The following is a 27,208-nucleotide window of genomic DNA, read 5'->3' as shown; positions in this document are numbered from 1 at the left end:
GGTAGGGCTCAAATGCAGTCTACACATCAGTAGGTCTTTACTGGTCTTTTCAGATGCATCCATGCAAATAAGGCCGAATGCACATGGCCGTGGAACACGGACGTGAGCGGTCTGTGGTATCCCAGCCTGGCATCCTGCTGACAGCAGGAGTGTACAGCGTCATTGGTTGCTATGACGTTGTGCGCTTTCATGCCGCCGCTGCACTAGAGTGTATACACTCATGTGTATACACTCAAGTGTATTACTGTAGTGCAGCGGCGGCATGAAGCACATGGCATCATAGCAACCAATGACGCCGTGCGCTCCTGCTGTCAGCAGGATGCCAGGATACCACAGACCGCTCACATCCGTGTTTCAAGGCGGTGTGCATTCGGCCTAAGAGCCTGCTTTTTCTAATAAACAAAAAACACTTACAAATATATGGTCCACATAAATGCAATTCATTAAGCAGCCTATTAATACTATGCACACTGTAAAATGCTGGAATGCAGAGGCTGTTCGCATGGGAGCACAGGGCATGTACCTTTGCCAGTTTTTGGATCCCGTACTGCCTTTTTTGGACTCGAAACGATGCACTTGACAGGCCCTGGAATGGTGCTGGGAGGGGTGTCTGCGGATGGGGCCAGGTTTTTCTGAATTGGCTTTTTTGCATTCTGAGACATGCCCTCTGGCTGGGTCTTCTGGAGAGTGTTGCTTCGTACAGCTTTGAGGAGACAAAATATACATAATGGCCAAAATGAAATCCAACGCATGCATGTGCCTTAGAAGTAGGAATAATTTAAACATGCAATGCTGAACATCCCTACTAAGATAGTCAAGGTTTTCCTGATACCACTTCTACTCACTGTACTTAATTTTTGAAATCCCTGTCAGATGCGGACCGGGAGGAAGCGTGGTCTATTTGGGTCGGGCCGGCTTAGCGGAGCCCGGGGTTGGGGTTATAAAGTCCGTCTTTTGAGGGTGGTCTGAGTGGCCACCCTATGCAGAACAAGGGCTCATTCATAAGTGAAAGTATGCCATGCTCAGGAAAGAACGATCAGCTATAATACATAAATATCTTACTTTTTTGGGATTGGTGGCTGGTCCTCTTTAAAGCCAAAAAGACAAAGCTAATCCACTACACAAAGTATAAAACTAAAGACGCGGGAGCAGCTGTTGGAAGTGGTTGATGAAATTACCTGCAGCAAAGCTGGGCAGATACATAGATGAGGACACTGGACTGGCGCATTCGTTTGTAGTATCAGTTACCAAAGGCGAAGCAAATCCCACCAACTTGTCGTAAATGCTGCAGTGAAAAGTGTAGGGTATGTCAATGTTAATACAGAAGACCAAGTGAAATCTGAACTTAGGTGAAAGTGCTAACTCTTACCTCTGGCTTTGCATCTTAAGCTCCTTCAGAGTTGGAGTGATCTCCTGCAGCATTTCTATATGTTCCTGGGTGCGCACCTGGCCCAGAGCCTGAACGATGGTGAACAGGACAGTCTGGATGTTATCCTGCCAGGACTTGTACTCAACCAAAAACTGTCTCACACTGTTCTCGTATGGCACATCTTCACCATCAATCACGGCTGCGTCTTCATCCTAGAAGTGAAATTGTGGCAAAAGTCACATTTACACCTGACCTATTTCAGATGATAAAAAAAATAAAGAAATAACCACCAGATAACAGTCCCCAGCTCCTATGACATGTTTGCCTTACCTTTGCCATGGCTTTCAATAGGTGTTTTACATCTCCTAGCTGCCTATTGTGACCGGTGAGCACAGTCTTGATGCTGTCCACCAGATTCTGGATGGTTTCACACACAGTTTCTACTTGCTGCTCTTTCTCACTCTGCAGATTTCTCTGATTCACCATATCATGGCTCAGCTGTTTGTGGGCAGAAACCAGCCACTCGGGGCTTCCAATAGTGTGCTCGTTGGAGGCTGCCTGCAAAGAACGCGTTACAAGTAACTCTCTAGATATCCGTCAGGTCACAAAGTAAACGTATATACTGACAGCGAGATGTGGTCTCACCAAGACAACCACTTTCCACACGACCTATTATAGCATATGGATGTCACCGAGGGGCCCACACCCCTTCGAGGAGGGTATACAATGTATATAGGAGGAGGATATATAGCGCATATAGAGGGAGGAAGGCATATATAGCGCATATAGAGGGAGGAAGGCATATATAGCGTATATAGAAAGAGGAAGGCATATATAGCGTATATAGAAAGAGGAAGGCATATATAGCGTATATAGAAAGAGGAAGGCATATATAGCGTATATAGAAAGAGGAAGGCATATATAGCGTATATAGAAAGAGGAAGGCATATATAGCGTATATAGAAAGAGGAAGGCATATATAGCGTATATAGAAAGAGGAAGGCATATATAGCGTATATAGAAAGAGGAAGGCATATATAGCGTATATAGAAAGAGGAAGGCATATATAGCGTATATAGAAAGAGGAGGGCATATATAGCGTATATAGAAAGAGGAGGGCATATATAGCGTATATAGAAAGAGGAGGGCATATATAGCGTATATAGAAAGAGGAGGGCATATATAGCGTATATAGAAAGAGGAGGGCATATATAGCGTATATAGAAAGAGGAAGGCATATATAGCGTATATAGAAAGAGGAAGGCATATATAGCGTATATAGAAAGAGGAAGGCATATATAGCGTATATAGAAAGAGGAAGGCATATATAGCGTATATAGAAAGAGGAAGGCATATATAGCGTATATAGAAAGAGGAAGGTATATAGAAAGAGGAAGGTATATAGCGTATATAGAAAGAGGAGGGTATATAGCGTATATAGAAAGAGGAGGGTATATATAGCTTATATAGAAAGAGGAGGGTATAAATTAGGGCTGCAACGATTAATCGATGTAATCGATTATATTCGATAACTGGATTCGTTGTCGACGAATCCAGTTATCGAATAATCGCCGATTCGTTGCTATGCGGGCGGGCGCTGCATCTTTATTTTACCTTTTTACAATGACGCTCCCGCTCCTGTAACAGCCAGGCAGAGCGGACGGCGGCGTAACGTCACTCAATCACGTGACGCGCCTGCTCCGCCTCCTTCATTCATGAAGTGGGCGGAGCAGGCGCGTCACGTGATTGAGTGACGTTACGCCGCCGTCCGCTCTGCCTGGCTGTTACAGGAGCGGGAGCGTCATTGTAAAAAGGTAAAATAAAGATGCAAGCGCCGGGGCTGTTAGGGGGAAGGGGGGTCTGTGTATAGCACTGCTATGGGGAGGGGGGAGGATCTGTCTATAGCACTGCTATGGGGAGGAGGGGGGGTCTGTGTATGGCACTGCTATGGGGAGGGGGGTCTGTGCACTGTTATGAGGAAAGGGATCTGTGCACTGTTATGCCCATAACAGTGCACATATCCCCCTCTCCATAACTACGCCGTCCACAGATCCCCCATAATAGTGTCGTCCACAGATCCCCCATAATAGTGTCGTCCACAGATCCCCCATAAACGCCGTCCACAGATCCCCCATAAACGCCGTCCACAGATCCCCCATAAATGCCGTCCACAGATCCCCCATAAACGCCGTCCACAGATCCCCCATAAGTGTCGTCCACAGATCCCCCCCATAAGTGTCGTCCACAGATCCCCCATAAACGCCGTCCACAGATCCCCCATAAACGCCGTCCACAGATCCCCCATAAATGCCGTCCACAGATCCCCCATAAACGTCGTCCACAGATCCCCCCATAAGTGTCGTCCACAGATCCCCCCATAAGTGTCGTCCACAGATCCCCCATAAGTGTCGTCCACAGATCCCCCATAAGTGTCGTCCACAGATCCCCCATAAGTGTCGTCCACAGATCCCCCATAAGTGTCGTCCACAGATCCCCCATAAGTGTCGTCCACAGATCCCCCATAAGTGTCGTCCACAATTTGTTTTAATATGGCCTTTGAACATAATTTTTCAAGTAAGATCATATAAACCTCTGTTTTGTAATTTTGTCGTTTTTCCCGATTAATCGATTAATCGTAGAAATTAATCGGCAACTAATCGATTATTCAAATAATCGTTAGCTGCAGCCCTAGTATAAATGGCCTATATAGAAAGAGGAGGGCATATATAGCGTATATAGAAAGAGGAGGGCATATATAGCGTATATAGAAAGAGGAGGGTATAAATAGCGTATATAGAAAGAGGAGGGTATAAATGGCCTATATAGAAAGAGGAGGGTATAAATGGCCTATATAGAAAGAGGAGGGCATAAATAGCGTATATAGAAAGAGGAAGGTATATAGCGTATATAGAAAGAGGAGGGTATATAGCGTATATAGAAAGAGGAGGGTATAAATAGCCTATATAGAAAGAGGAGGGTATAAATAGCCTATATAGAAAGAGGAGGGTATAAATAGCGTATATAGAAAGAGGAAGGTATATAGCGTATATAGAAAGAGGAAGGTATATAGCGTATATAGAAAGAGGAAGGTATATAGCGTATATAGAAAGAGGAAGGTATATAGCGTATATAGAAAGAGGAGGGTATATAGAGTATATAGAAAGGGGAGGGTATATAGCGTATATAGAAAGGGGAGGGTATATAGCGTATATAGAGGGAGGAATGGAGTATCTATATACATTACATACCCTCCTCCAGTCCTCCCACTTCTATACATTACAGTGCTCCAGACAAAAAAAAAAATACCTAGTAGCCGCTCCTGAACTGAAAAAAATGTAGTCGTCAAGTTAAATTTTGTGTCGCCAAATCGAAACCTAATCAAAATTTTGGTATCGTGACAACGCTACGCCGATCAGATCGGCGTAGGGTTGTTTCAATACGAAAATTTTGATTCGCTGTCGTCACCATAAAAAAGTATTGCGATACACAATACCACGCACAAAAACGGCGCTCACCGCATAGGAGATATTTTTTAATAATATAAGTTTGGACTTTTCAGACACAGCGCTATGTAATATGTTTATTTATTGTTTATATATTTTATATGTAAAATGGGGAAAGGGGGGATTTAAACTTAATATTTTAGGGTACTTTCACACTAGCATTTTTCATTTCCGGCACAGAGTTCCGTCACAGGGTCTCTATACCGGAAAAGAACTGATCAGGCATATCCCCATGCATTCTGAATGGAGAGTAATCCGTTCAGGATACATCAGGATGTCTTCAGTTCAGTCATTTTGACTGATCAGGCAAAAGATAAAACCGTAGCATGCTACGGTTTTATCTCAGGCGAAAAAAACGGAAGACTTGCCTGAATGCCGGATCCGGCATTTTTCCCCATAGGAATATATTCGTGCCAGATCCGGCATTCAAAATACCGGAATGCCGGATCCGTCCTTCCGGTCTGCGCATGCGCAGACCGGTAAAAATGTGTAAAAAGATACAAGACGGATCCATCTGTCCGCATGACAAGCGGAGAGACTGATCCATCCTTGCAATGCATTTGTGAGACTGATCCGCATTGCACCCGCCCTGAATCCGGACCCATTTACTTGAATGGGGTTGGGCACATGAGCGGTGATTTTCACGCATCACTTGTGCGTTGCGTGAAATCGCAGCAGGCTCCATGTTGTGCGTTTTTCACGCAACGCAGGCCCCAAAGAAGTTAATAGGGCTGCGTGAAAATCGCAAGCATCCGCAAGCAAGTGAGGATGCGGTGCGATTTTCACGCATGGTTGCTAGGATGTAAGTCTATTCACTGTATTATTTTCCCTTATAACATGGTTATAAGGGAAAATAATAGCATTCTTCAATACAGAATGCATAGGTCAATTGAGGGTTAAAAAATAAAATAAAAAATTAACTCGCCTCATCCAATTGATTGCGTAGCTGCCGGTCTCCTGTTCTTTCTTCAGGACCTGTGGTGACGTCACTGAGCTAATCACATGGTCCATCACCACGGTGATGGACCATGTGATGTCACCACAGGTCCTTTAGCCGGCAGCTCATGGTTAAAGAGGAGGAGACCGGCTGCTATGCGATCAAGAGGAGGAGAGTTAATTTTTTAACCCTCAATTGACCTTCTACTAAGCATTCTGTATTAAAGAATGCTATTATTTTGGAAAATAATACAGTGAATAGACTGTCATCTTAGCAACCATGCGTGAAAATCGCACCGCATCCGCACTTGCTTGCGATTTTCACGCAGCCCAATTCACTTCTATGGGGCCTGCGTTGCGTGGAAAACGCACAATATATAGCATGCTGCGATTTTCACACAACGCACAAGTGATGCGTGAAAATCACCGCTCATGTGCACAGCCCCCATAGAAACAAATGGGTCCGGATTCAGTGCGGGTGCAATGCGTTCACCTCACGCATTGCACCCGTGCGGAAAACTCTCCCGTGTGAAAGGGTTCTTTGTCTCCGAGGCAGAGAGAATGGATAAGTCGTCTCTACCATCCCACACCCAGACCAGTGCTGCACACTCAGCACATAGCGAAACTGGGCAAAGGACTGAACCGTTTACTGCCAAACAGCAAAAACAAAATGCCGTCACTTTGGTCAGTACAAAAGGCAGGTATTACCTACAGTTAGAGAAGAAAACCAATACTTACCACTCGTTTTAAAAGTTGTAGCTCAAGCTCAGAAACTGAGCTGTTGAACTGAGAAGCAAACGAGCACATCTGCTGACAGCGTTTAATGAGCTCAAATAAGCTGGTGTCTAAGCTCAGGGTCTCGGCAGTCCGTGTACGTAGGCTTTCAAAGTGTATGATGGTGCTGCACAGGAAGGTTACCTGTGAAACAATGCAGGAGAGGTCATCTTCTCTCCGCCACCACATCAACTGCTGTAGCTTTTAGGGACATCATCATACCTGGCTTGTTCTTTGACTCTCCTTTAGCATAAAGTTTCTTCGCTCACTTATTGTAGCCTCAAAATCTTGAAGGACTGGTGCCAACGCGGGATTTGCCCCTCCTGCCCATTTTAGACGCTGTTCAATGCTGGCTTCTAAAGTGGCAAGTTTTTCCTATGCAGAAATCGATAAAACATCACTACAAGCTAAACACAGCAGAATCCATGCTCTATAGTCAACACTACACAGGCTACAGGGAAGGTCTCATTTTATTTTTGTTTCAGTAAAGGGAACCTGCCATCCGTTTTGACCCCCACCACGCCTGAACCACCTACAAAGCCATCTCAGAATATGTCCATGTTTAGCTGCAGTCACACAGCATTACTTATAAAATAAAGTTTCTCATCTGTATCATTGGGGGGCACAGGCTTGACCATGGGTATAGCTGCTGCCACTAGGAGGCGACACTAAGCACTAATCCCTTCAACTATACCCTTCCTACAGGGAGTAAGCTAAAACTGTTTTAGCTTAGTGTCCGTAGGAGGCACACTTCCCTGCTTTGCAGGTCTGCTATATCTTTTTTGATTTTTTTTCTCTCTTTTCCTTTCTTTTTGTTGCTCAAAATTCCAATGCTGTCAGTTAGATCCCCTCTGCTCGTGCTCTGCCCCACCGCCAAGTGGCTCTGACCCTTATCCAGTCGCCCCTCCTGTCCAGCCCATGGTAGAACCGGAGTGTGCGCGTTCCCTGTCAAAGATGATACAGGACGTCTCCCATACAAAAAAAAAAAAAAAAAAACACATTGTGGAAATGCTGGGGCGTATGTCTGCAAGGCAATTCTCTAAACAGTCCGACTCTAGGGGTCCTGTGGCTAATTCCCATCGTGGTCATCCTGCAAAACGGGCCAGACAACCCTCCACCAGAAGGGTGTCTGAGTCCCCCATTTCTTCTGTCTCTCGGCCACCTCGCAGAGAGTCTCGCCTCTTCCAGGGAGGACACGTCAGAGCATGTTCCAAGGAAAAATTTTCAGATGCTTTGTCTCTTGTCTCAGCTGGACAGAGAGCCATGTTTCTGCGCTGTCGGCAGAGTTCACATCCCCGGCGTCGACAACTGGATCGCCAACTTCCTCAGCCGGGAGTGTTTCAATCCCGGCGAATGGGCTTTTCACCCGCAGGTATTTCTAGTGATCTGCGAGCGGTTGGGTCGAGAACTTCGTTGCACAGTTCAGGAATCCCCTGGCGTACAACGCCCTCACGATTCAGTGGAGTCAGTTGACCCTTTCCTTGCGCGTTTCCTCTTCTTCCCCTCCTTCTGCATCTTCTCCAAAAAATTAAGTCTGAAGGTCTGCCCGTCATTCACGAGTGCAGAGTGTGGCACGCATCCCTAGTCGCCCTCCTCGGCGACAAACCCTTGCGTCTTCCCCTTCAGGAAGAACTCTTGTAGCAGGGACCGATCTTCCACCCGAATTTAAGGTCTCTATACTTAATGGCATGGCTGTTGAAGCCGCCGTACTAAGGGCTTGGGGTTTCTCGAATGTTCCTATCCAGACCATGATTCGTGCCAGGAAACCTTAGTCCTCCCGGATCTATCACCGGAACTGGAAGTCCTACTTTAGTTGGTGCGAATGCAATCAGCTGTCTCCTATTCGTTTCTTGTTGCCACAGCTCTCGTCTTTCCTGCAGTCGAGCATGGACTTGGGGCTGGCTCTCAGTTCTCTCAAAAGGGCAAGTTTCAGCTCTTTTCATTCTATTTCAGCAGAACTTTGCTTCGCATTCTGCGGTTCCGACCTTTTGGCAGGGGGTTGCGTGTGCACGCAGCGCCCCCTCAACGTCCTCTGGTAAATCCCTGGGACCTTAATCTGGTGCTCAACGGTCTCCAGTACTCACCATTTGAGCCTTTGCCCCTTCACTTCCTTTCCTACAAGGTAGCCATTTTAGTGGCAATCACTTCCAACCATAGGGTGTCGGAACTTGCGGCTCATTCCATTCGGTCCCCCTTCCTGATCTTCCATCAGAACAAAGTAGTACTTCGCCCTGTTTAGTCCTTCCTTCCGAAGGTTGTGTCGGCATTCTATCTCAAGAGATTTTTACCTTCCTTTTCTCCTGCCCCGTCTCATCCTCGTGAGCAGTCACTTCACACACTGGATTTGGTACGAACCGTTCGCATCCATCTGTCTCAGACGTCCTCTTTCCGGCGGACGGATTCCTTGTTAGTCATTCCAGAGGGGCCTAGACAAGGGTTGGCTGCGTCCAAAGCTTCAATTTCCCGATGGATTAGTTTGGCCATTGTGGAAGCGTACCGCATCAGTGACCGGGCTTCACGGTTACTGCTCATTCTGCTCGGGCAGTAGGGGCCTCTTGGGTAGTGCATCATGGGGCTTTGGCCCTTCAGGTATGCAAGGCGGCTACACACCTTTTCGTCTTGTGACGCTTCTCTGGGGCGTAGAGTTTTGCAAACAGCGGTTCTCTGATTGGCTGGAGGGTTTATTCGTTTATGACCCACCCTTGGGGCTACTCTAACGTCCCATGCTCAAAAGCCTGTCCCCTAATGATACTGATAAGAAAACACTGTTTCTCTTCCGTTCATTGGGGGACACAGCTCCCACCCGTTCTCTCTTTCTATGGGCCTCTTTGTGGCCTACTTGGTTCTGGGTTTGTACATTGTTCGGTTTTCCTGTTTTTTCTTGCTTCTCCTACTGCTTTTTGCACTGTTTTAGTTTAGTCCCTCTAGGAAGGGTATAGATGAAAGGAAGAGCTCACACCTTTGTGCTTAGTGTCCGCCTCCTAGTGGCAGCAGCTATACCATGGTCAAGCCTGTCCCCCAACGAACGGAAGAGAAACAGATTTTACGGCAAGTACAAAAATCTAGTTTTTTTTTAAGAACTTCAGCACCGTCTGCATTTTACAAGTGTGGGCAGGGTGTTTCTTCAGCAGGCAAGAGTTCTGTAAACCCAGTGGCAACCCTTCCCAATCTAGGTTTGAATTCACATGCGATGCCTCCCGTCTCATTTACCGTCTCCTCCCATAAATCGAGCCTAGATGGGAGGGGTTGCTGCCAAGACTACAGGACACTTGCCTGCTGAATGACACTTTGGGGGCTGCGTTAAAACTGATGCTAGGTGCTTATGTGGAAGTAAATGTATTTTAATTTTTTTTTAAATGGTGTATCAGAGTTGCCCAACCTGGGGCCCTCCAGATGTTGCAAAACTACAAGTCCCAGCATGCCCGGACCGCCTACAGCAGGGCATGGTGGGAGTTGTAGTTTTACAACAGCTGGAGAGCCGCAGGTTGAGCATCCCTGTAGCTAAACAGTCTCTATGAAAGGATGGAATATGTCTTCTTTTCTCTAGATAGCATCTATCATATCTGTGTGTATAGTGTTATTAGGCGGCCATGCACTTCTGCCGTTTAGCTGACTGCTATTGCTCCTGACCATCCCAAACATGCATGTGTTTTCAATGGAGTAAGGAAGAATAAAGGTGCCCTTTATGCACCATTAATAGTCATTGTCCCAATGCTTGAGAGATCAGCCACACGAGATGTAATAAAAAAAATATATACCTGGGATGCAGCAATAGAAGAGTCAATTTGTCCAAGTGTATGAAGTTTTTTCTTCATGCTTGTTAAAATTGCAGACCTTGGAGGAGGAGGAGTAACAGATGGCGTCTGCGGGCGACTGATCAGTAAATCTTCATGTTGCCACTGAAATGAAAGACAAGTAACAGATGTCTAGTTATTTTTTTTATTTGCATGTTACTGGATAAGAATATTCATGACGACTAATGAACAGTCATTGGGTCACGTAGATATATTTGGTTGCAGATGCAAGACAGAACAGTCTGAAAATCACATTACTGCTCTGTAATACGGATGCCGTTAAAAGGCATGTCGGCAGATTTGTGCCTATGAACTTGGCTCACCTGCTGCGTGCGCTTGTCAGCTGAAGGCATCTCGGTTGGTCTCTTGTTCACACGTTTTAACTAATGCAAATGAGCCTCTAGGAGCAACGAGGGCGTTGTCGTTACTCCTAGAAGCGCTGCTCTCTCTGCAACTGCTGCGCCCTCTGCACTTTGACAGAGCCAGGTGTGATAAGGTTTACATTGCCTGGCCCTGTCAAAGAGTAGAGGGCGCAGCAGTTGCAGAGAGAGCAGAGCCTCTAGGAGTAATGACAACGCCCCCATTGCTCCGAGAGGCTCATTTGCAAATATTAAAATTTTTCTCAGGAATGTGGGGCACATATGAACATGGGACCAACACAGCAGCCCAGTGCACATGTAACAGGTCAGCCAGTTTCATAGGTACAAATCTACTGACAGATGCCCTTTAAACTGCCTAAGAAAGTCATAGTATGCATCCACAGGAAGGCACAAAGGCAGTCCTAGGATATGGTAAGTGTGCAATTCAACAGTAAATGATGTCACTACGTTCCAAAAGCATAAAGAAAAAGTTTACTAAAAGTATGCTTAAAACCCCTTTAATGACCTGTGACGAAAATGGTCATGTACTTGTTCCTGCCTCATGCCATACATTTTTCTCATGGTGATCTCACTGGTGTGTAGATCCATCCATTAACTGCAGGGCTGCTCCCATTCACTTTTACTGGGCGGAGCTGGTTGCTGCAGCACTCGGTCCATTGATGTAGTGGTGTAGTTCTGGTGCCAGAGCAGCTGGTTGGCGGAGAGTCTGACCCCCGCTGATATGATACTGATGGACTGTCCTGACAACAGGCCATCAATATCAAAATCCTGGACAACCTCTAAGAAATATATAGGCGAATAATCAGCTTCTCTCTCATAAGCATGTTGCAACAAAACTATCTGGTTTATCATTACCTGAAACATTGCAATGTGCAGCTGTAAACGTTGCATGCTGGTTTTGCAGGATGCAATGTTGGTTTCTAGGCGGCGGACCAAGTCTTGTTTCTTCCAAGCAGTGTCAAACGAACTGGCCAAGACAGTAGCTCTGTTCATCACAAGCTGTGAGAAGCGGGAGATCTGAATGTTGTGCTCCACGGCCTTCTTACAGAGATCATCAACAGAGACTTTGCTTTCAGCCCCAAAGTCCTTGGCTTCTACTTGGGCAATTATATCCACCCCCAGTGCACTGATGTAGCTGCACAGGGTCAGCCCCAAGGCCTGTGTAGGGAGGCCGATTAATAGCTGCCTCACAAAATCAGCAGTAAATGACTTAATTGGTTTGGCCATCTGCTCTTCACTCAAAGAAGAATTTCTATACATGGTTTTAACATTGACTAGCTGAACCGGTCCATTTACAGGGGTTTGATCATCTATTGGGGACTTTCCTAATGAGACAAAAGAGGGGGAAAAAACAAAAACAAACATGAATAAACCTCTGGATAGGTCATCAGTATCTGATCAAAAGGGTGTCCAACACCTGGGACCCCCCACCGATGAGCCGTTTGAGAAGCCACTGAAGCTCGCAATAGCGCTGCCGCCTTCTTGCAGCTTTCCCTAGGCCATGTGACGTTACGTTCATTGGTCACATGGCCTAGATGCAGCTCAGCTCCGTTGTAGTAAATGGGGCTGAGCCGTGATACCAAGCACAGCTGCTATCAAATAGACGCTGTGCTTGGTGAGCTGTGAGAAGCCCCAGGTGTCGGACCCACGCCGATCACATACCGATAGGTCATCAGTAAAAATATGTTGGAAAACCCTTTTAACATTTATATTGTAAAATTATATTAGAATAATGTATTCATATGTACATGGTCCCTTTACTGGAGCCACCTATAGGTTCTTCTGTTTACAGAATCTCCGGCATGAGAATTACACAGTAAACAGCTCCGTCCACTGTGAATTGGATCAGCGCAATAACCAAGCACTGCAATGTATGCAGCTGTACAGTTCTGGTGCCAAAGAATCTGAAAACAGCTGATCGGCAGCGGGTGCCAGGAATCGAAACCTTGTGGAATTTTTTATTCCCCTAAAGTGGGGAAAATTGGCTTTACCTTACAGGGTTTTTTTTTTTTTTGCCTTCCTCTGGATCAACTTACAGGATGACAGGCCGAACTGGATGGACAAATGTCTTTTTTCGGCCTTATGTACTATGTAACCTATCCTAAAGATTGGTCATCAATAAGAAACCCAGAAAAAACTAAGTCAGGGATGGCCAACCTGTGGTTCTCCAGGTGTTGCAAAACTTCAACTCCCAGCATGCCCACACTGCCTACAGCCATCAGCGTGCACAGAAGGGCATGATGGAAGTTTGGCCATCCCCGCTCTAAGTCAATGGGCACCAATGTGATACACAGATACATCAGGGTCCACCAAGGCTGACCATGTGGATTGGCTACTAGGTCTGGATAATAGAAGTTCACAAATGGGAAACTCAAAGCAAATGGACATCGGTTGTCCAACTTGTATAGGTTTGGGCCTAGTTCACTCAGTGATTTGGTCAGGGATTTCCATCAGTGACTGAGTCAATACCAAAACTGGGTCCTATGAAGCTTATAATGAAAAGATTTGTATCTGTTGTGTGTTTTTGACCCGCACCGGCTTTCGACTCACAATCGCTGACCAAATCACTGGAGGTGTGAGCTATGCCTTAAAGGTATGCTACATGGTAGGTATAAATGAAATGGGTATTAATTCGTTTTCCTTTTTGAGCACAGCCATGCATTTTACTATGATGCGGTAAGAGGCCTGAAAACAAACAAGCAGAAGACTACGGTCTTACCTGGATATGATTTTATAATCGACAGACTAGAGAATTACTTACCAGACAAGGTTTGAGAGAAAACTCCACAAAGTCGGAAGAATTCCCTGATGGTTTGTAGTCTCTTTAGGAAGAATATTTCATCCAAAACACGCCGAAGTTCTTCATCTTCAAAAAAGTTCACTTGAGTACTGCGTGCTTCACGGATGATGTCAACCTTTCTCCAAGCAGGTGGGATTTCCATTTGTTTCAACTAAGGCAAAAAAAACAAAAACAAACATAATTGTCATAATTTGCATTTAATAAGAATCTTATTCATCAGGACATCAATAAATACTTACCTTTTCAAGTAATAATCCAAATGCAGTTTCGACCTGAGCGAACATCCCATCAAACGCCACAAGAAGCATCTGACCAGCTGACATTTTTGGAGTTTCATCCACAGATCCATTTCTTGGCTGAATTAGGTCTCCATATTGAGAATGAAGTAACCTGCAAAAAGAAAGTGCACCCATCAATACATATTCATAAAAAAAGTATCACTACCACTCCTTAGGCTTCGTTCACATAACCACTCAGCCTTTCACCTGCTCAGTTTAGGAGCAGGAGAACGGAAAGGACGGAAAAGGCACATAACCGACGCCAAACGGAGCCCTTAGGACCCCATAGACTATAATGGGGTCTGTTGTGTTTCCGCTCAGAAGACGATTTTGAAGAGGAGACAAAAGTTGTGCATGCAGGACTTTTGTCTCTGCTTCAAAATAATCTTCTGAGCGGAAACACAACAGACCTCATTATAGTCTAGGGGGCCTAAGGGCTCCGTTTGGCGTCAGTTATGTTCCTTATTCATCCTTTGTTCTCCTGCTCCTAAACGGGGCAGGAGAACGGAAAGGCTGAACAGAGATGTGAACAAAGCCTTAGACAACTACAAGGCATATATTACATGCAATGCAGCCAGAAGTGTTGGGTATAATGTTTCATGCTCTCCCTGTCACCATAAACCTTCCCTCTATTATGGTACTGAGTGGATGGGAGCTATTCTGTATGAGCTGCCCGCCTTCTCCTCCTCCCCTCTCACAGCAAAAACTCACAGAGGGGGAGAGAAACAGCTGCAGACAAACAGCAGACAAGGAAATTGAAACTACAGGCTGCAGGAAAGTAAAACACATGTCACCGTCACCTAATAAAATCTATCATAGTATCATGTACTTTTGATGTATGCCAAACAGAATACCTATTTTAACAAATTATTGGTTTCTTAGGCTTTTTGTATGCATAAAATAAATGCAGAAATGTCTGCCACTCATTCCCTTATAAAGACAATCGACCATATACAACACACCCCAATTCATATACTGTAGTTCAGACTGCTTAATACCTGGCAATGTCAATGTAGTGAGCATTTGCCTCGTCTTCCAGACCCATGGCTGCGTTCCTCAGATAGGTCTGCAGTGAATCGACCACAGCCTGCAGCGGAGTCCCATCTGTTGTCTGTTCAATCAGGTTGTCCAATTCTTGCAGCATGGCCTCTAATGTCTGCTCGCCTTTCATCAAGCATCTGAGAGCTTCAGGGAAAATTATCTGACAGAAGTTTGAGTTCAATTCCTTTATAAAAAAATAAATAAAAAATTAAGAATATGCAATGTTCAGTAAACAAGGAACAAGTCAGAATTTAAAGGAGTTATCCAATTTCAAGAAAACCACCCTACATGTGCCGGGCCCCTCACTGGTAATATACTCCCCCCGCTTCTCCCTGTACACTGATGAAAACATCCGGTGTCGGGCAGGAGCAGCCAATGGCAGACAGGGACGAGCTGTCTGTAAAACTTTTTTTTTTTTTAACAGTAAATTTTTATTGGTTTATAATATATTTTAAAGCTACAATCTTGTTATGTTATGAATAATAAATATACATTTTACGCTCGTTTCTTTGGTTCTGTTATTTCTGATTTGAATAGGTTATAGTTTACAAATTAGTAAATAGGAATGTAAAGAATAATGTGTCGTTATAGTTATACATTTGATTTTTTATATAAAGTAATCAATCTATATAAATGTATGAATATATAACTTATAGAAATATTAGTGACAAATAATTATGATGGTCATTAACTATTAAAATTGTATTTAGTTTAGTAAAAGGGATGGGGTGGTTGGACCTGCCGATATAGACTATAAGGCTACTTTCACACTAGCGTTCGGGTGTCCGCTTGTGAGCTCTGTTTGAAGGGGCTCACAAGCGGCCCCGAACGCATCCGTCCAGCACTAATGCATTCTGAGTGGACGCGGATCCGCTCAGAATGCATCAGTCTGGCAGCGTTCAGCCTCCGCTCGCGGACACCTGAACGCTGCTTGCAGCATTCGGGTGTCCGCCTGGCCGTGCGGATCTGTCCAGACTTACAATGTAAGTCAATGGGGACGGATCCGTTTGAAGATGACACACTATGGCTCAATCTTCAAACGGATACGCCCCCCATTGACTTTCAATGTAAGGCCTCATGCACACGACAGTATTGCTTTTTCAGTGTTTTGCGGTCCGTTTTTTACGGATGCGTTGTTCCGTTTTTTGTTTCCGTTTTTCCATATGCCGTATACAGTAATTACATAGAAAAAATTGGGCTGAGCATAACATTTTCAATAGATGGTTCAGCAAAAACGGAACGGATACGGAGGACATACGGATGCATTTCCGTATGTGTTCCGTTTTTTTTGCAAACTGAAATACTGAAATGGAATGCACACTGAGACACTTCAGTATTTTTTGCTGAACCATTGAAATGAATGGTTCAGTATATGTTCCGTATACTGAGCTCAAAAAACGTCCAGTATACTGAACGCAAAATACTGTCGTGTGCATGAGCCCTAAAAGTCTGGACGGATCCGTTCAGGCTACTTTCACACTTAGAATTTTTTTTACAATATAATGCAGACTGATCCGTTCTGAACGGAGCCACCGTCTGCATTATATGAGCGGATCTGCTCTGAACGCTAGTGTGAAAGTAGCCTAATATAGCTAAACATAAATATAAATATATAATAAAAAAATAATATGTCTGTAAAACTTTATACCACAGCTCTTTTCATGAAACAACCTAGAAATTTCAAATACTAAATCAAGAGCATATATGGGAGTTCTTCACTATGTTTTCAGTGACAAAACTCCTAACTCCTTATTTGTAAGGAGAATTTTAAGCTTCCCATTTACCTGAAGGGAGGTGTACACCGCATTCGCCAGATGCACAGCTTCAGACGCCTCCATAGGGTTTGGTATATCCAGATCTTGTGGAATAAGTTTGCATTGTTTGAGTAACTGTACAAGACAGGTGACATTGCCACTCATGCTGCAGAGCTCTTCCAAGAACCAGGCTCCGTCCCGCGATGTTAGATCCACCAGCTGTTCCCCTGCACTAGAGGCAGCTCCTTCCATCATTAGATTGCGTCTGCCAAATGCATAATAGAACTATTAAGCCCTGGGGCTACGTCAGTGAAAATGACAAACAGCAAGTAGCTACAACAGGACACCTACCTTGTTAAAGTACAAAGGGCAGAGATGACAACGCTGGCCAGACTCAATGAGCCCTCGTCGCCATTTTCATGCAGGAAAACTTTGATACAACGCTCAATTTCTTTGAGCTGCTCCTCACACACTGGCACAGAAACCGCCTCCTGCTTAAGTCGCTCCACTTGTCGCAGAAGACGACTATTAGTATCTGCGTAATGACGCTGCAGTGCCAGCTCTGTGGCAGAAATGAACTGCGCTTGAGAGGGCTGAGGTGCATACTGAATTTCATACCTTAAAGGTTTAAAAAAATAAATAAAGCATTTCAGTATGGTTTGTATTCTACTTCTATTGCATATAATTATTTGCAGCAATTTGAGCGAAACATCAAAGTGACTATTTATTACTTTCTTATTCCACAATGCATTCCCACGGAATGATTCTATAGAACTACCTGAAGCGGTTTACGCAAAGGAATGAATGGACAACTGGGAGTATTTCCACTAATCAGTGTCAAAAAGGCTTGAACCGGAGCCACTGTCACGATCCAGTCCGCTCTGACAGAGCCGTCGTGGCTTCAGGAACGTGATCTCATCAGACTGAAATCAACTTCCGAGCAGATCCCGGATCTCTATTGTGTCCCCTGCTGATGCTCTCCTGCTTGAACTTCAGTGTCTGGATCCCCTCAGCACTTGCTGGAGCCACTCTGATGTGGACCAAAAATATGGTCATGTGCATAGGGCCTTACACTGCATCAGGTATGGGCAGTTTAACTTTTTAGAGGACATGATCAGCAATTTTAAGGATAAAGCAGTCTACAACTCTACATAAATATAGGCTCATTTCTCTACTTACTTCCGGTATAATTCTTGGCAGTGCTCCATTGTCATGCTGCATATCAATTCTTCCATCCAGGTCTTCCACTGTTCCATTCTGTGTTTCTGAAACACTGACCTTGGATACAGCAGAGCAACGGTGGCATAGTTATGCAGATGCTCAAGGCAGCCGCGAAGCACAGACCGTCGCTGTTGCAGCAGTGCGCCTATCTCTGCCTCGTACTGTTCGCACTGTGTGATGAGGTGTGCCTGTCCGGCATTTTGTAAGAAAGCTGTAGCAGGTACATAACTGGGAGGACCTGAAGAAGCAAATTAAAGAAGTCTTCTAATACATATAAAGTATACATTTTCTACCAAACAAAACCTTCACATTTTGTAGGTGCACGTGGCAATTTTAGATGTCTAGTTCTTTTACAAGTTAAAAGAACGTCCTACATTCAGGATATACTATAATGCAGCTTTGGTGCATTAAAGGGTATTTCCGGGAGTAAAATATTGATGACCTATTCAAGGGTAGGTCATTAAAAACCAGAATGATTGAGTTCAGACTCCTGGCTTACCCATCGATCAAGCTGTTTGAAAGGGAAGCATGAAGCGTTCGGATCAGCACTGTGGTCTCCACACAGCATACCAAATCACAGCGCTGTACATCATATAGTGGCTGTGCTTGGTATTTAAAGGGGTTACAGGGGAATTTATATTGATGACTTATCAAGCCATCAATATTGGAGGGGGTCCGACACCCAGCACCCCACGTTGTTCAGCTGTTAGAAGAGGCTAGCGCTTCATGAGCGCTGCGGCCTCTTCCTACGCCATGCGATGTCAACATACATCAGTCACATGTCCTAGTAGCAAGTCCACGGGGCTGAGCTGCAATACCAAGCACAGCTGCTACACAATGTATGGCGCTGTGCCTGGAAAGCTGCCAGGAGCCAGCTGCGCTCATTAAAGCTCCAGCGAGCACGGTGGCTCCATGAAACACCCGATGGGTAGGGGTGCTGGGACTCTGCCCTCTGCCGATATCCTGAGGATAGGTCATCATCATCAATTCCTGGATAACCCCTTAAATTACAGACCTTGGGCTCAGCTGCACGTAGGCCATGTGACCAATGAGCAAAAAGGCTGCAGTGCTCACTGAAGTGCAGGCCTTTTCAAATAGCTGACTGGAGCAGGCGCTGGGAGTCGGACCCCCACTGATCTGACACTGATGACCTCACTCTAGGATAGGCCATCAATACTTTACACTCGGAAAACCCCTTTAATTCATGTTTTTTAAAATGGCGAGATTAATTGCGAAGTACCTAGGTCCATTTGGCTGCTTATTTCCTGAAGCAAGCCTGCCAACTTTGTAGCCTCTAAATTGCTGAAGGCAGCTTGATACTGTGTTATCCACTGTTCAAATTCATTCAGCTTCACTTGGATAGATTCCTGGACCGCTCTCTGCTGTGTCTGGAGTTGGGTGTGTTCAGAATACCTAAAGAAGCAATTCACAGCCATGTATAAATTAGGCAAGGACACAAAGGATGTAAGGAAGCCCAACCTCTGCCAACCCTGAGAATGAAGGAATGTGGTGGAGCAGCGATTCAGTGATGAAGCCTCTTCACAGTCTGTCCCTGCACAGCAGAGAAACTACAGCACAGCTCTGTTCCAGTGAAGGGTCTGCCTGCAGTTTGCTTCCCAGCCGGGACGCTGCTGTGCAGGAAAGGAAAAAAGTAAAAGGGGCTACATCAATGTACTGGCTCTGTGGCCATTCATTCTCAGGACGGTTGGGGGTCCCAGAGGTCAAACTCCCACCGATCACTTAAAGGGGTTCTGCAGTTTCTTTAAACTGATGATCTATCCTCTGGATAGATCGGCAGCATCTGATCGGCGGGGGTCCGACCCCCGGGACCCCTGCCGATCAGCTGTTTGAAAAAGGCAGCGGCGCTGGCAGTAGTGCCGTGGCCTTCTCGCTATTTACCGCAGGCCCAGTGACGTCACGACTAGTATCACTGGCCTGGGCGCAGCTAAGCTCCATTCAAGTGAAGAGAGCTTATCCCCTCCCAGGCCATTGATACTAGTCGTGACGTTATTGGGCCTGCGGTAAACTGCACGAAGGCCGCTGTGCTACTGCCAGCGCCTTCTGAAACAGCGGATCGTCGGGGGTCCCGGGTGTCAGACCCCCGCCGATCAGATGCTGATGATCTAGCCAGAGGATAGATCAGTTTAAAAAAAACTGCAGAAGCTCTTTAGTGAGGTGGGAATAACCTGTTAAGTATTTTTTAGGATGTATAAGGACAAAACTATTAAAAAAATAAAATAAAAAATATACAAAACCACCAACCGATGCTGCAGAGTATGAGCAGGGTGATCTGCTGCTTCGGCTCCCTCTAGGAACGCCATCTCTTCCACAAGTCTGGCCTGCAGCTTCTCCACGTCCGACAACCCTTCATGCAAGTTTAGGTATTCCTCTAAACTGTTGTCTAGTTTAGGAAGGACGCTCAGCATCTCATCTTTGTTTTTAAACCAGTTGACCTGTCATGAATAAGAGGCCTATTATACATAATGGTTATTGTCACCACAGACCCTTTAAAGGGGAGGGGTAGCTAAACCTGCCATTCAAATTCTATTATTACCAGAATATGTGAACATGTGTCACTACCTTGATTTCTGCTACTCTGGAAGAAAATAGGCTCTGTGTGATTTCCCGCTCCATCTCTCGCTTGCTTTGTTTGTTTTCTGCTTGCTGACCTCCTCCACCATACACCGCACCAGCAAATCCAGCTTCTCCACCAGCTGTCCAGTCCACAAGTGGGTCATAAACAAAAGCCTCAAGTAAAGTCAGCAATGTCTCTCTGCCTCTTCTCATTATGTGAAGGACCTGCATTAAAGCACAGCAAGTTACATATAGGATACATATTAAGTAGTAATAAGCAGCTAACAGACCGGCAACAAAATAAAACTGTACAATAGCAGCTAAATGGGACCACAACAGTCTACGGCACAACTTCGCTATCAAGCAGATCTGATACAAAGCTTCTCATTAGAGATGAGCAATCTTGTGTTTCAAGTTCGGTGTACAAGGTTCGTGTTATCTAAGAATTCCGTTATTGATTCCGCTGCCACGAACCATAAGTTACAGGGAAAGAGCTGCAGCAGATAGGACATGCCCCCTGAGAAAGAACACCCCCCCTACTCAGCTGCTAGGATTTGTCACCTGTTCACATGACAGTCTGAATACTCCCTCCACTCCTGTTACTCCCAGCGCACTCTGAATGTTCTGGGTCATCCGGAAAGGGACTTTTTCAGGAACACGCAGACTTTTGCCTAAAGAATAAAGAGTTACAAATATTGTAAGAGTTGCTTAGTAGTGATGAGCAAACGTGCTTGGCCGAATACCTCTTCGGTTTGAGCATAGCTCGGCTGAGTAATTCGGGTGCTGGAATACTATTTAATATAATCGAAGTCAATGGGAGACAACCAGGCACCCCCTGCTCAGAAGAGAAGTGGGTGCCTGGCTCATAACAAAAAAAATATATGAAATTGTTGGAAACTCCATCAAAAAGGTTTGGCAGCAGCATCACAAGCATAGCTAGACGAGTCTTAGACTCCTATTACGTACAACATAGGATAGACAACCACACAAAAGCTATATGCCAAAAGCCAGGTATATGCAAGCCATCCATCTATCCAAGAGACATAACAGCCAGTAAACCTTACCATGGCAGCCTTGAGCACTATGAGATATTCCAAACCAGCTCTCATCTGACTAAGAACCAGTGAACCTCAAAGTTATTTTGCATCTGTTGGATGCCTTGGATGAACCTGCACACCTAGATCAATATCATTAGGGCGACAAAAAGTTTTCTGATTGTCCTAACATAATAATTAATAACCTTTATAGTTTTGTCATGTAAAAACGAATTAGCATAAACATAGGCATATGGGAAAAACATGCAAATGAGCAGAATCTGCCTGGTTTTCTGCCGTCATAAAATTATGAAAACCAACAGATGGCGCTATGGAGTTATGAACAGCGCCCTCTATTGGTTTTACAGTCTTATGACGAGACAAATATTCTTGTCAGAAGACTATAAAACCAATAGATGGGGCTGTTCATAACTCAATAGCACCATCTGTTGGTTTCATAGTCTTCTGACGACAAGCTTATTAGTGTAGCCTTTTGCATGGAAAATTCACAATAAAAATTTGCAATTCGAATATTTGCGATCTACACTAGGATGATGTCTGACACTGGAAAAGCTGGGTAATAACTCAGTGATAAAATCTGGCACTGGGAAATAACTTGCGATCTACACTGAGTTATCACGCAGCTTTTCCAGTGTCAGATATTATCACTGACTTACTACATAATTACATAATATTCGCTACATTACGAATATTCTAAAAAATGAATATAGAGCAATATAGCGAATATGATCTCCGCGAATAGTCTTGTCATACCACTATGCAACTAATAGAGGGAGCTGTAATCATGACTCATGACTCACAAATCATGATTACAGCGCCCTCTATTAGTTGTATGTCGTACGGAAAAGGGGTCTAAGATGCATCCAGCTATCCTCGTAATGCTATGGGGTTTCCATCAATTTCTAACCTTTTTTTTTATGAACCAGACACCCTCTTCTCTTCCAAGCACCGGGTGCCTGGTTGTCTACCATTGACTTCCGTTATAGGCCTAGCACATGAATATAGCAATGTGTTCGGGCCGAACATCCGAATACTTTGGTGCTCGCTCAACACTATTGCTTAGGCTACATTCACACGACAGTGAAAAACAGCCGTGTGACAGACGTTTCGTTTTTTTAATGGCAGTCACACGACCATTCTAAGAGCAATGGTAGTCTATGGAATTATTCACACAGCCGTTTTATTGAGGACCTGTGAACAGTGTTGAGCGAACTTGCGATTTGCAAGTTAGTGTTTGGGTTATCTAATGATTCCGCAATGGATTCTGTTACCACGGACCTATAAGAAGAAAAAATAAAAATGCTGGCCACAGACTTCTATTATGACGGAATGCAATGCGGAATGCCTCTTATAGGCTTCCGTGGTGTAGGCCGTCGTAGAATTCCGTTATGGTCCGTGGTAACAGAATCCATTACAGAATTCTTAGATAACCCAAAAGCCGAACTTGAAAATCGCAACACTACCTGTGAACAACGGCTGTCAAAAATTAGAAACGTCCCCTTTTGTCTGTTTTTCAGGGACCGATAGCCCCCATGCACATGTAGCCGTAGTGTGTTAAATCACGGCCGTCAGTATACAAGGAGAAGTCACTCACCTTTCTCAAAGCAAACGTTGTAATCAATGTGCACCACCTCTCCACTGGTCATATCAATCAGCACATTATCCAAGTGCCTGTCACCCAGACCTATGATGTAACCAACCATTGACATTACAGCAGTTGATCTAGCGTAGGACTGGGAAAGAAAAAAAAAAAAAGACAATAAAATGAGAATTAGAGATGCTATAGAATTATTATATGGTTAATAAATAAATAAATAAATTTGACAGTTTCTTTGGTTTTGTTGTTATTTCTGATTTGAATAGTTAAGTTGAAGTATATTAAATAATGTAAATGAAGAATAATTTGATGATCTAATTACATATTTGATTTTAATATTATACATCATTAACGACAATTATATTAGTCATTAAGATCTCTGACACTTTAAAGGGTTTGTCATCAGAAAAATCTTTATTTTAGTATTAGGCGCAGTGAGTGAATGATGCTCACCTGCTGCCGTCCTTCACTCACTGCGCCTAATACTAAAATGGACGGCGCAGGATTTGCGGGGCACGGAGGAGACCGAGGATGTCAATCACCTTTACAAGGGCGCGCCAAACAGAGAGGACGGAGCCTCCAAGTGCTGCAGCAATGCTCCACTAGTACCTAGAGGCTCATTTGCACATTATAAAAGTCATTATTTAGCGCGAACGGCGGCAGGGAGATACAAGTCATACAGTTATGTTCTGCTGACACTAGCACATCGCTAATGTCAGCCAGCTACATAACGATTTTTCTGATGACAGAACTCCCTTTAAATCACATTCAAATCTTGTGAACCACCACAGACCATTTCCTAACAGTGAAATTACTTGAATATAGCTAACTTCACACCAATATAGAATGGTACACACCTGTATAAATTCTAACAAGTTCATTTCCACAGTGATTGAACTCCAGTGGCCTGCACCATCATTAGACCGTGCCCTACTCTACTAATGGAGACTTAAAGCATGAATGTGCAGCAACCGTGATTCTACTAGATCATCAAGTGTCATCAGATTAGGGTTTTCAGCACTTATCCACTAGGAAGAGGGATGGGTTGGCTACTTAAAACATGAAGGATGTGCCTAATCAGACAGGATCCCTGCCCTGTAATTTAGGTCAAGCCTTGAAATATTGCTGTTAAAACATAGCTTTCACTTTGCTTTAAAAATAATAATTGTCAATTCCCTGATTAAGGCAGCATTTCTACGATCCGGTGGCCTCACGTAAGAAGTATGAAATTCCGAAGGGAAGGATTTTCCTCCAAAATTAGGCACCCAATGGCAGTAGGAAGTTTCATTCGCATAGGACTGCCAAAGCACGATTACTTGGTCTTCTACCTATTCAAGTGCAGCATCTTTTCCATTAGACTATTACTTGCAACCACTCTTGCTTATTAACCAAATCATTCCAGATTGCAAAGGAAATGAGGGTCATTTGGCCACAATAAAGGACAGATGTAAAGAGAATTCAAAAAGAGAAGATGCGCTGTAAGGTCATCTAAGGAGATCTGGCAAGCAATTTTCTAAATCAATTGATTCCAATTTTCTAAATCAGCAAGATGAAAATCCCAATGTGAGTAAAATCTCAGCCTCACATCTATTACACAATATGATCAGCGATTTGCACTTGCACAGGACTTGTTACACTTGCACTGGTTTGACATTTTGTGCTGTGTAACCCAGACACCAGCACTGATTTGGCTATTCGAGCTCCTCTTACCTGTGTAACTCTCCACCATTCATCAGGAGTGGCACATGAGCACCACAGCTCTTTTGCTAGGAGGTTTGGAGGTGTAGATTCCATTAATTCTTCTAGCACAGCCTTCATTACATTAATTGGCCAGTCTCGACGGGACACATCCAGACTTAGTCCGACTGCTTTTAGCGCTGGGCCGATTTTGCTGTAATAGAGCTCACTGGGACGGGGAACCATAGCTGGGTTCTGAGGAGTTTGATAGGAATCTTGGGCCTAAAAAGGAAAAAGATTGCTTAAAAGGGGTTGGGCCAAGTTTAGAAGTCATCCCCTATCCACAAGATAGGCGATAACTGATTGCTGGGGGTCCGACCTCTGGGACCTCCACCAATCCCAAGAAAAGGGGTCCAGGTCAAACGGTCTGATGGCAAGTCAGGTCCAGCACGCACCCTACTGCTCCAATCATTCTCTATAGGACTGCTGGAGGTAGTAGAGTACAACTAGAGAATAAATAGAACAGCACGATGCATCCCAGACCTTCTGCTCCATCAGATCAGAGAAACGGGATCCCCATTCTTAAAACGGGTGGTGGTCCAAGCAGTCAGATCCCCAGTGATCAATTAATTATTTGGAAGATATCTTCCATCTTGTTGATAGGGGGATCATTTCTAAAATCGACCAAGCTCCTTGTTCGGCATGAAGCTCACACAAACACCGGCACAAAGTATTACCCAGAACTTAAATACCGATGAACGACCCTAGGTCATTAATAGTTCATTCCTGAAGAACCCCTCTGAACATTACCTACTTGACTGCAAGTCTTCTATTGTACCGTGGGTTGCATTCCTAAACTTGGGAGAGGAGGGGAGGGGGCGGTAAGGGGAATCTTATAATGCAACGTTCGGACACACTATTAAAAACCCTCCAGTTCAAGAAAAAAAAAAATAAATCCCATTGACTGGGGAATGAACAGAAGACTTACATGGTGACTTCCTTTTCATCTTTTTAGTTGCAGACCTGCTAATTCTCAGGATCCTCTTCTGTCATCCAAGATGGCCGCACCGCTTCCCAAACTTCTTGATGCACATTGTGTATTGGTAATCGAAGACACTTCCTACCTGTCCAGCACTGCAGTGTGCATCAAGTGGTTTGAGAAGCAGTGCAGCCATCTTGGATGGCAGAAGAGGAACCAGGGAACTGATGGATCTGCAGCTAAAAAGAAAGGAGGGCACCATGTAAGTGTTCTGTTCGTTCCCCAGAAGGTAAATTTTTTCCTGAACCGAAGGGTCGCTTTAAGGCATTACAATGCTAGTTTAGCTGGTGGGGGACTGGCTGGCTAAGGGCTTTTTCACACTTGCGTTGTCCGGATCAGTCATGTACTCCATTTGCCGGCAGTGCCCGCCGGATCCGTAACACCGCAAGTGAACTGAAAGCATTTGAAAACTGATCCGTCTTCAAAATGAGTTCAGTGTTACTATGGCAGCCAGGACGCTATTAAAGTCCTGGTTGCCATAATAGTAGTGGGGAGCGGGGGAGCAGTATACTTACCGTCCGTGCAGCTCCAGAATGATGTCGACGTGATCCATGCGATCACGTCATCCATGCGCGTGGGGCACCCGGACGTCACTCTGGAGCCGCGCGGACGGTAAGTATACTGCTCCCCACTACACTTTACCATGGCAAACAGGACTTTAGCGTCCTGGCAGCCATGGTAACCATTCAGAATAAGATAAACGTCGGATCTGGTAATGCGCCGAAACAACGTTTATCTTAAGGCCGGATCCGTATTAATGCCTTTCAATGAGCATTAATTCTGGATCCGGCTGGATTTTTGGCCGGAGCAAAAAGCACAGCATGCTGCAGTATTTTCTCCGGCCAAAAAACGTTCCAGTCCGGAACTGAAGACATCCTGATGCATCCTGAACAGATTTCTCTCCATTCAGAATGCATTGGGATAATCCTGATCAGGATTTTTCCGGCATAGAGCCCCGACGACGGAACTCTATGCCGGAAAAGAACAACGCAAGTGTGAAAGAGCCCTAACAACGCAGCATCACTTCTTGTTGTGGGTAATCCCCGTTAACCCCTCACTTAGATGAACATTTTCTATTAAACTTTATTAGGCGGTCTTCTCCTCACTGGAACTTAAATAACAACCAGTACTAAATATAACAGTTTATACCTTTTGTGCTTGCAGTGCAGCTTCCCTCTGTTGCCATCTTTTATAAAGACCAAACAGTGGAGTGGCTCCATCTACCCACTGAATGAGACCGGACCGGGTGCCAAGGGGTGTGACAGAGTAATGACGGGCACGGAAGTGAGGGGACTCTTGACCATTGATGGTGGCAAACATTGTGTTCACAATGGACAGAAACTGCATAATCCTTTCATCCAGATGCAAATCTTCCAACCCTAAAACAAGAAAGTAAGTGTCAGACCCGCAGACGCA

At 44.7% G+C, this 27,208-nt stretch overlaps 1 protein-coding gene across 1 annotated transcript in view; it reads right to left on the bottom strand.

Annotated features, from left to right (window-relative positions):
• The window catches only part of SMG1 (SMG1 nonsense mediated mRNA decay associated PI3K related kinase), a 106,944-nt gene that overhangs the window by 2,982 nt on the left and 76,754 nt on the right, over positions 1–27,208 (bottom strand). Inside the window, 21 exon segments of the mRNA XM_044304119.1 lie at positions 524–703; positions 1,179–1,285; positions 1,370–1,581; positions 1,700–1,927; positions 6,547–6,726; positions 6,805–6,957; positions 10,341–10,481; positions 11,612–12,081; positions 13,518–13,707; positions 13,796–13,946; positions 14,833–15,059; positions 16,660–16,894; positions 16,981–17,247; positions 17,809–18,088; positions 19,091–19,263; positions 20,113–20,303; positions 20,431–20,649; positions 20,986–21,095; positions 23,074–23,212; positions 24,787–25,035; positions 26,942–27,171. Coding sequence (XP_044160054.1) covers positions 524–703; positions 1,179–1,285; positions 1,370–1,581; positions 1,700–1,927; positions 6,547–6,726; positions 6,805–6,957; positions 10,341–10,481; positions 11,612–12,081; positions 13,518–13,707; positions 13,796–13,946; positions 14,833–15,059; positions 16,660–16,894; positions 16,981–17,247; positions 17,809–18,088; positions 19,091–19,263; positions 20,113–20,303; positions 20,431–20,649; positions 20,986–21,095; positions 23,074–23,212; positions 24,787–25,035; positions 26,942–27,171 — 4,332 coding nt within the window.

This window comes from Bufo gargarizans, chromosome 8 (assembly GCF_014858855.1).
Source record: "Bufo gargarizans isolate SCDJY-AF-19 chromosome 8, ASM1485885v1, whole genome shotgun sequence".
Taxonomy (NCBI): domain Eukaryota; kingdom Metazoa; phylum Chordata; class Amphibia; order Anura; family Bufonidae; genus Bufo; species Bufo gargarizans.
This window is presented reverse-complemented; position numbering and strand designations above follow the sequence as displayed.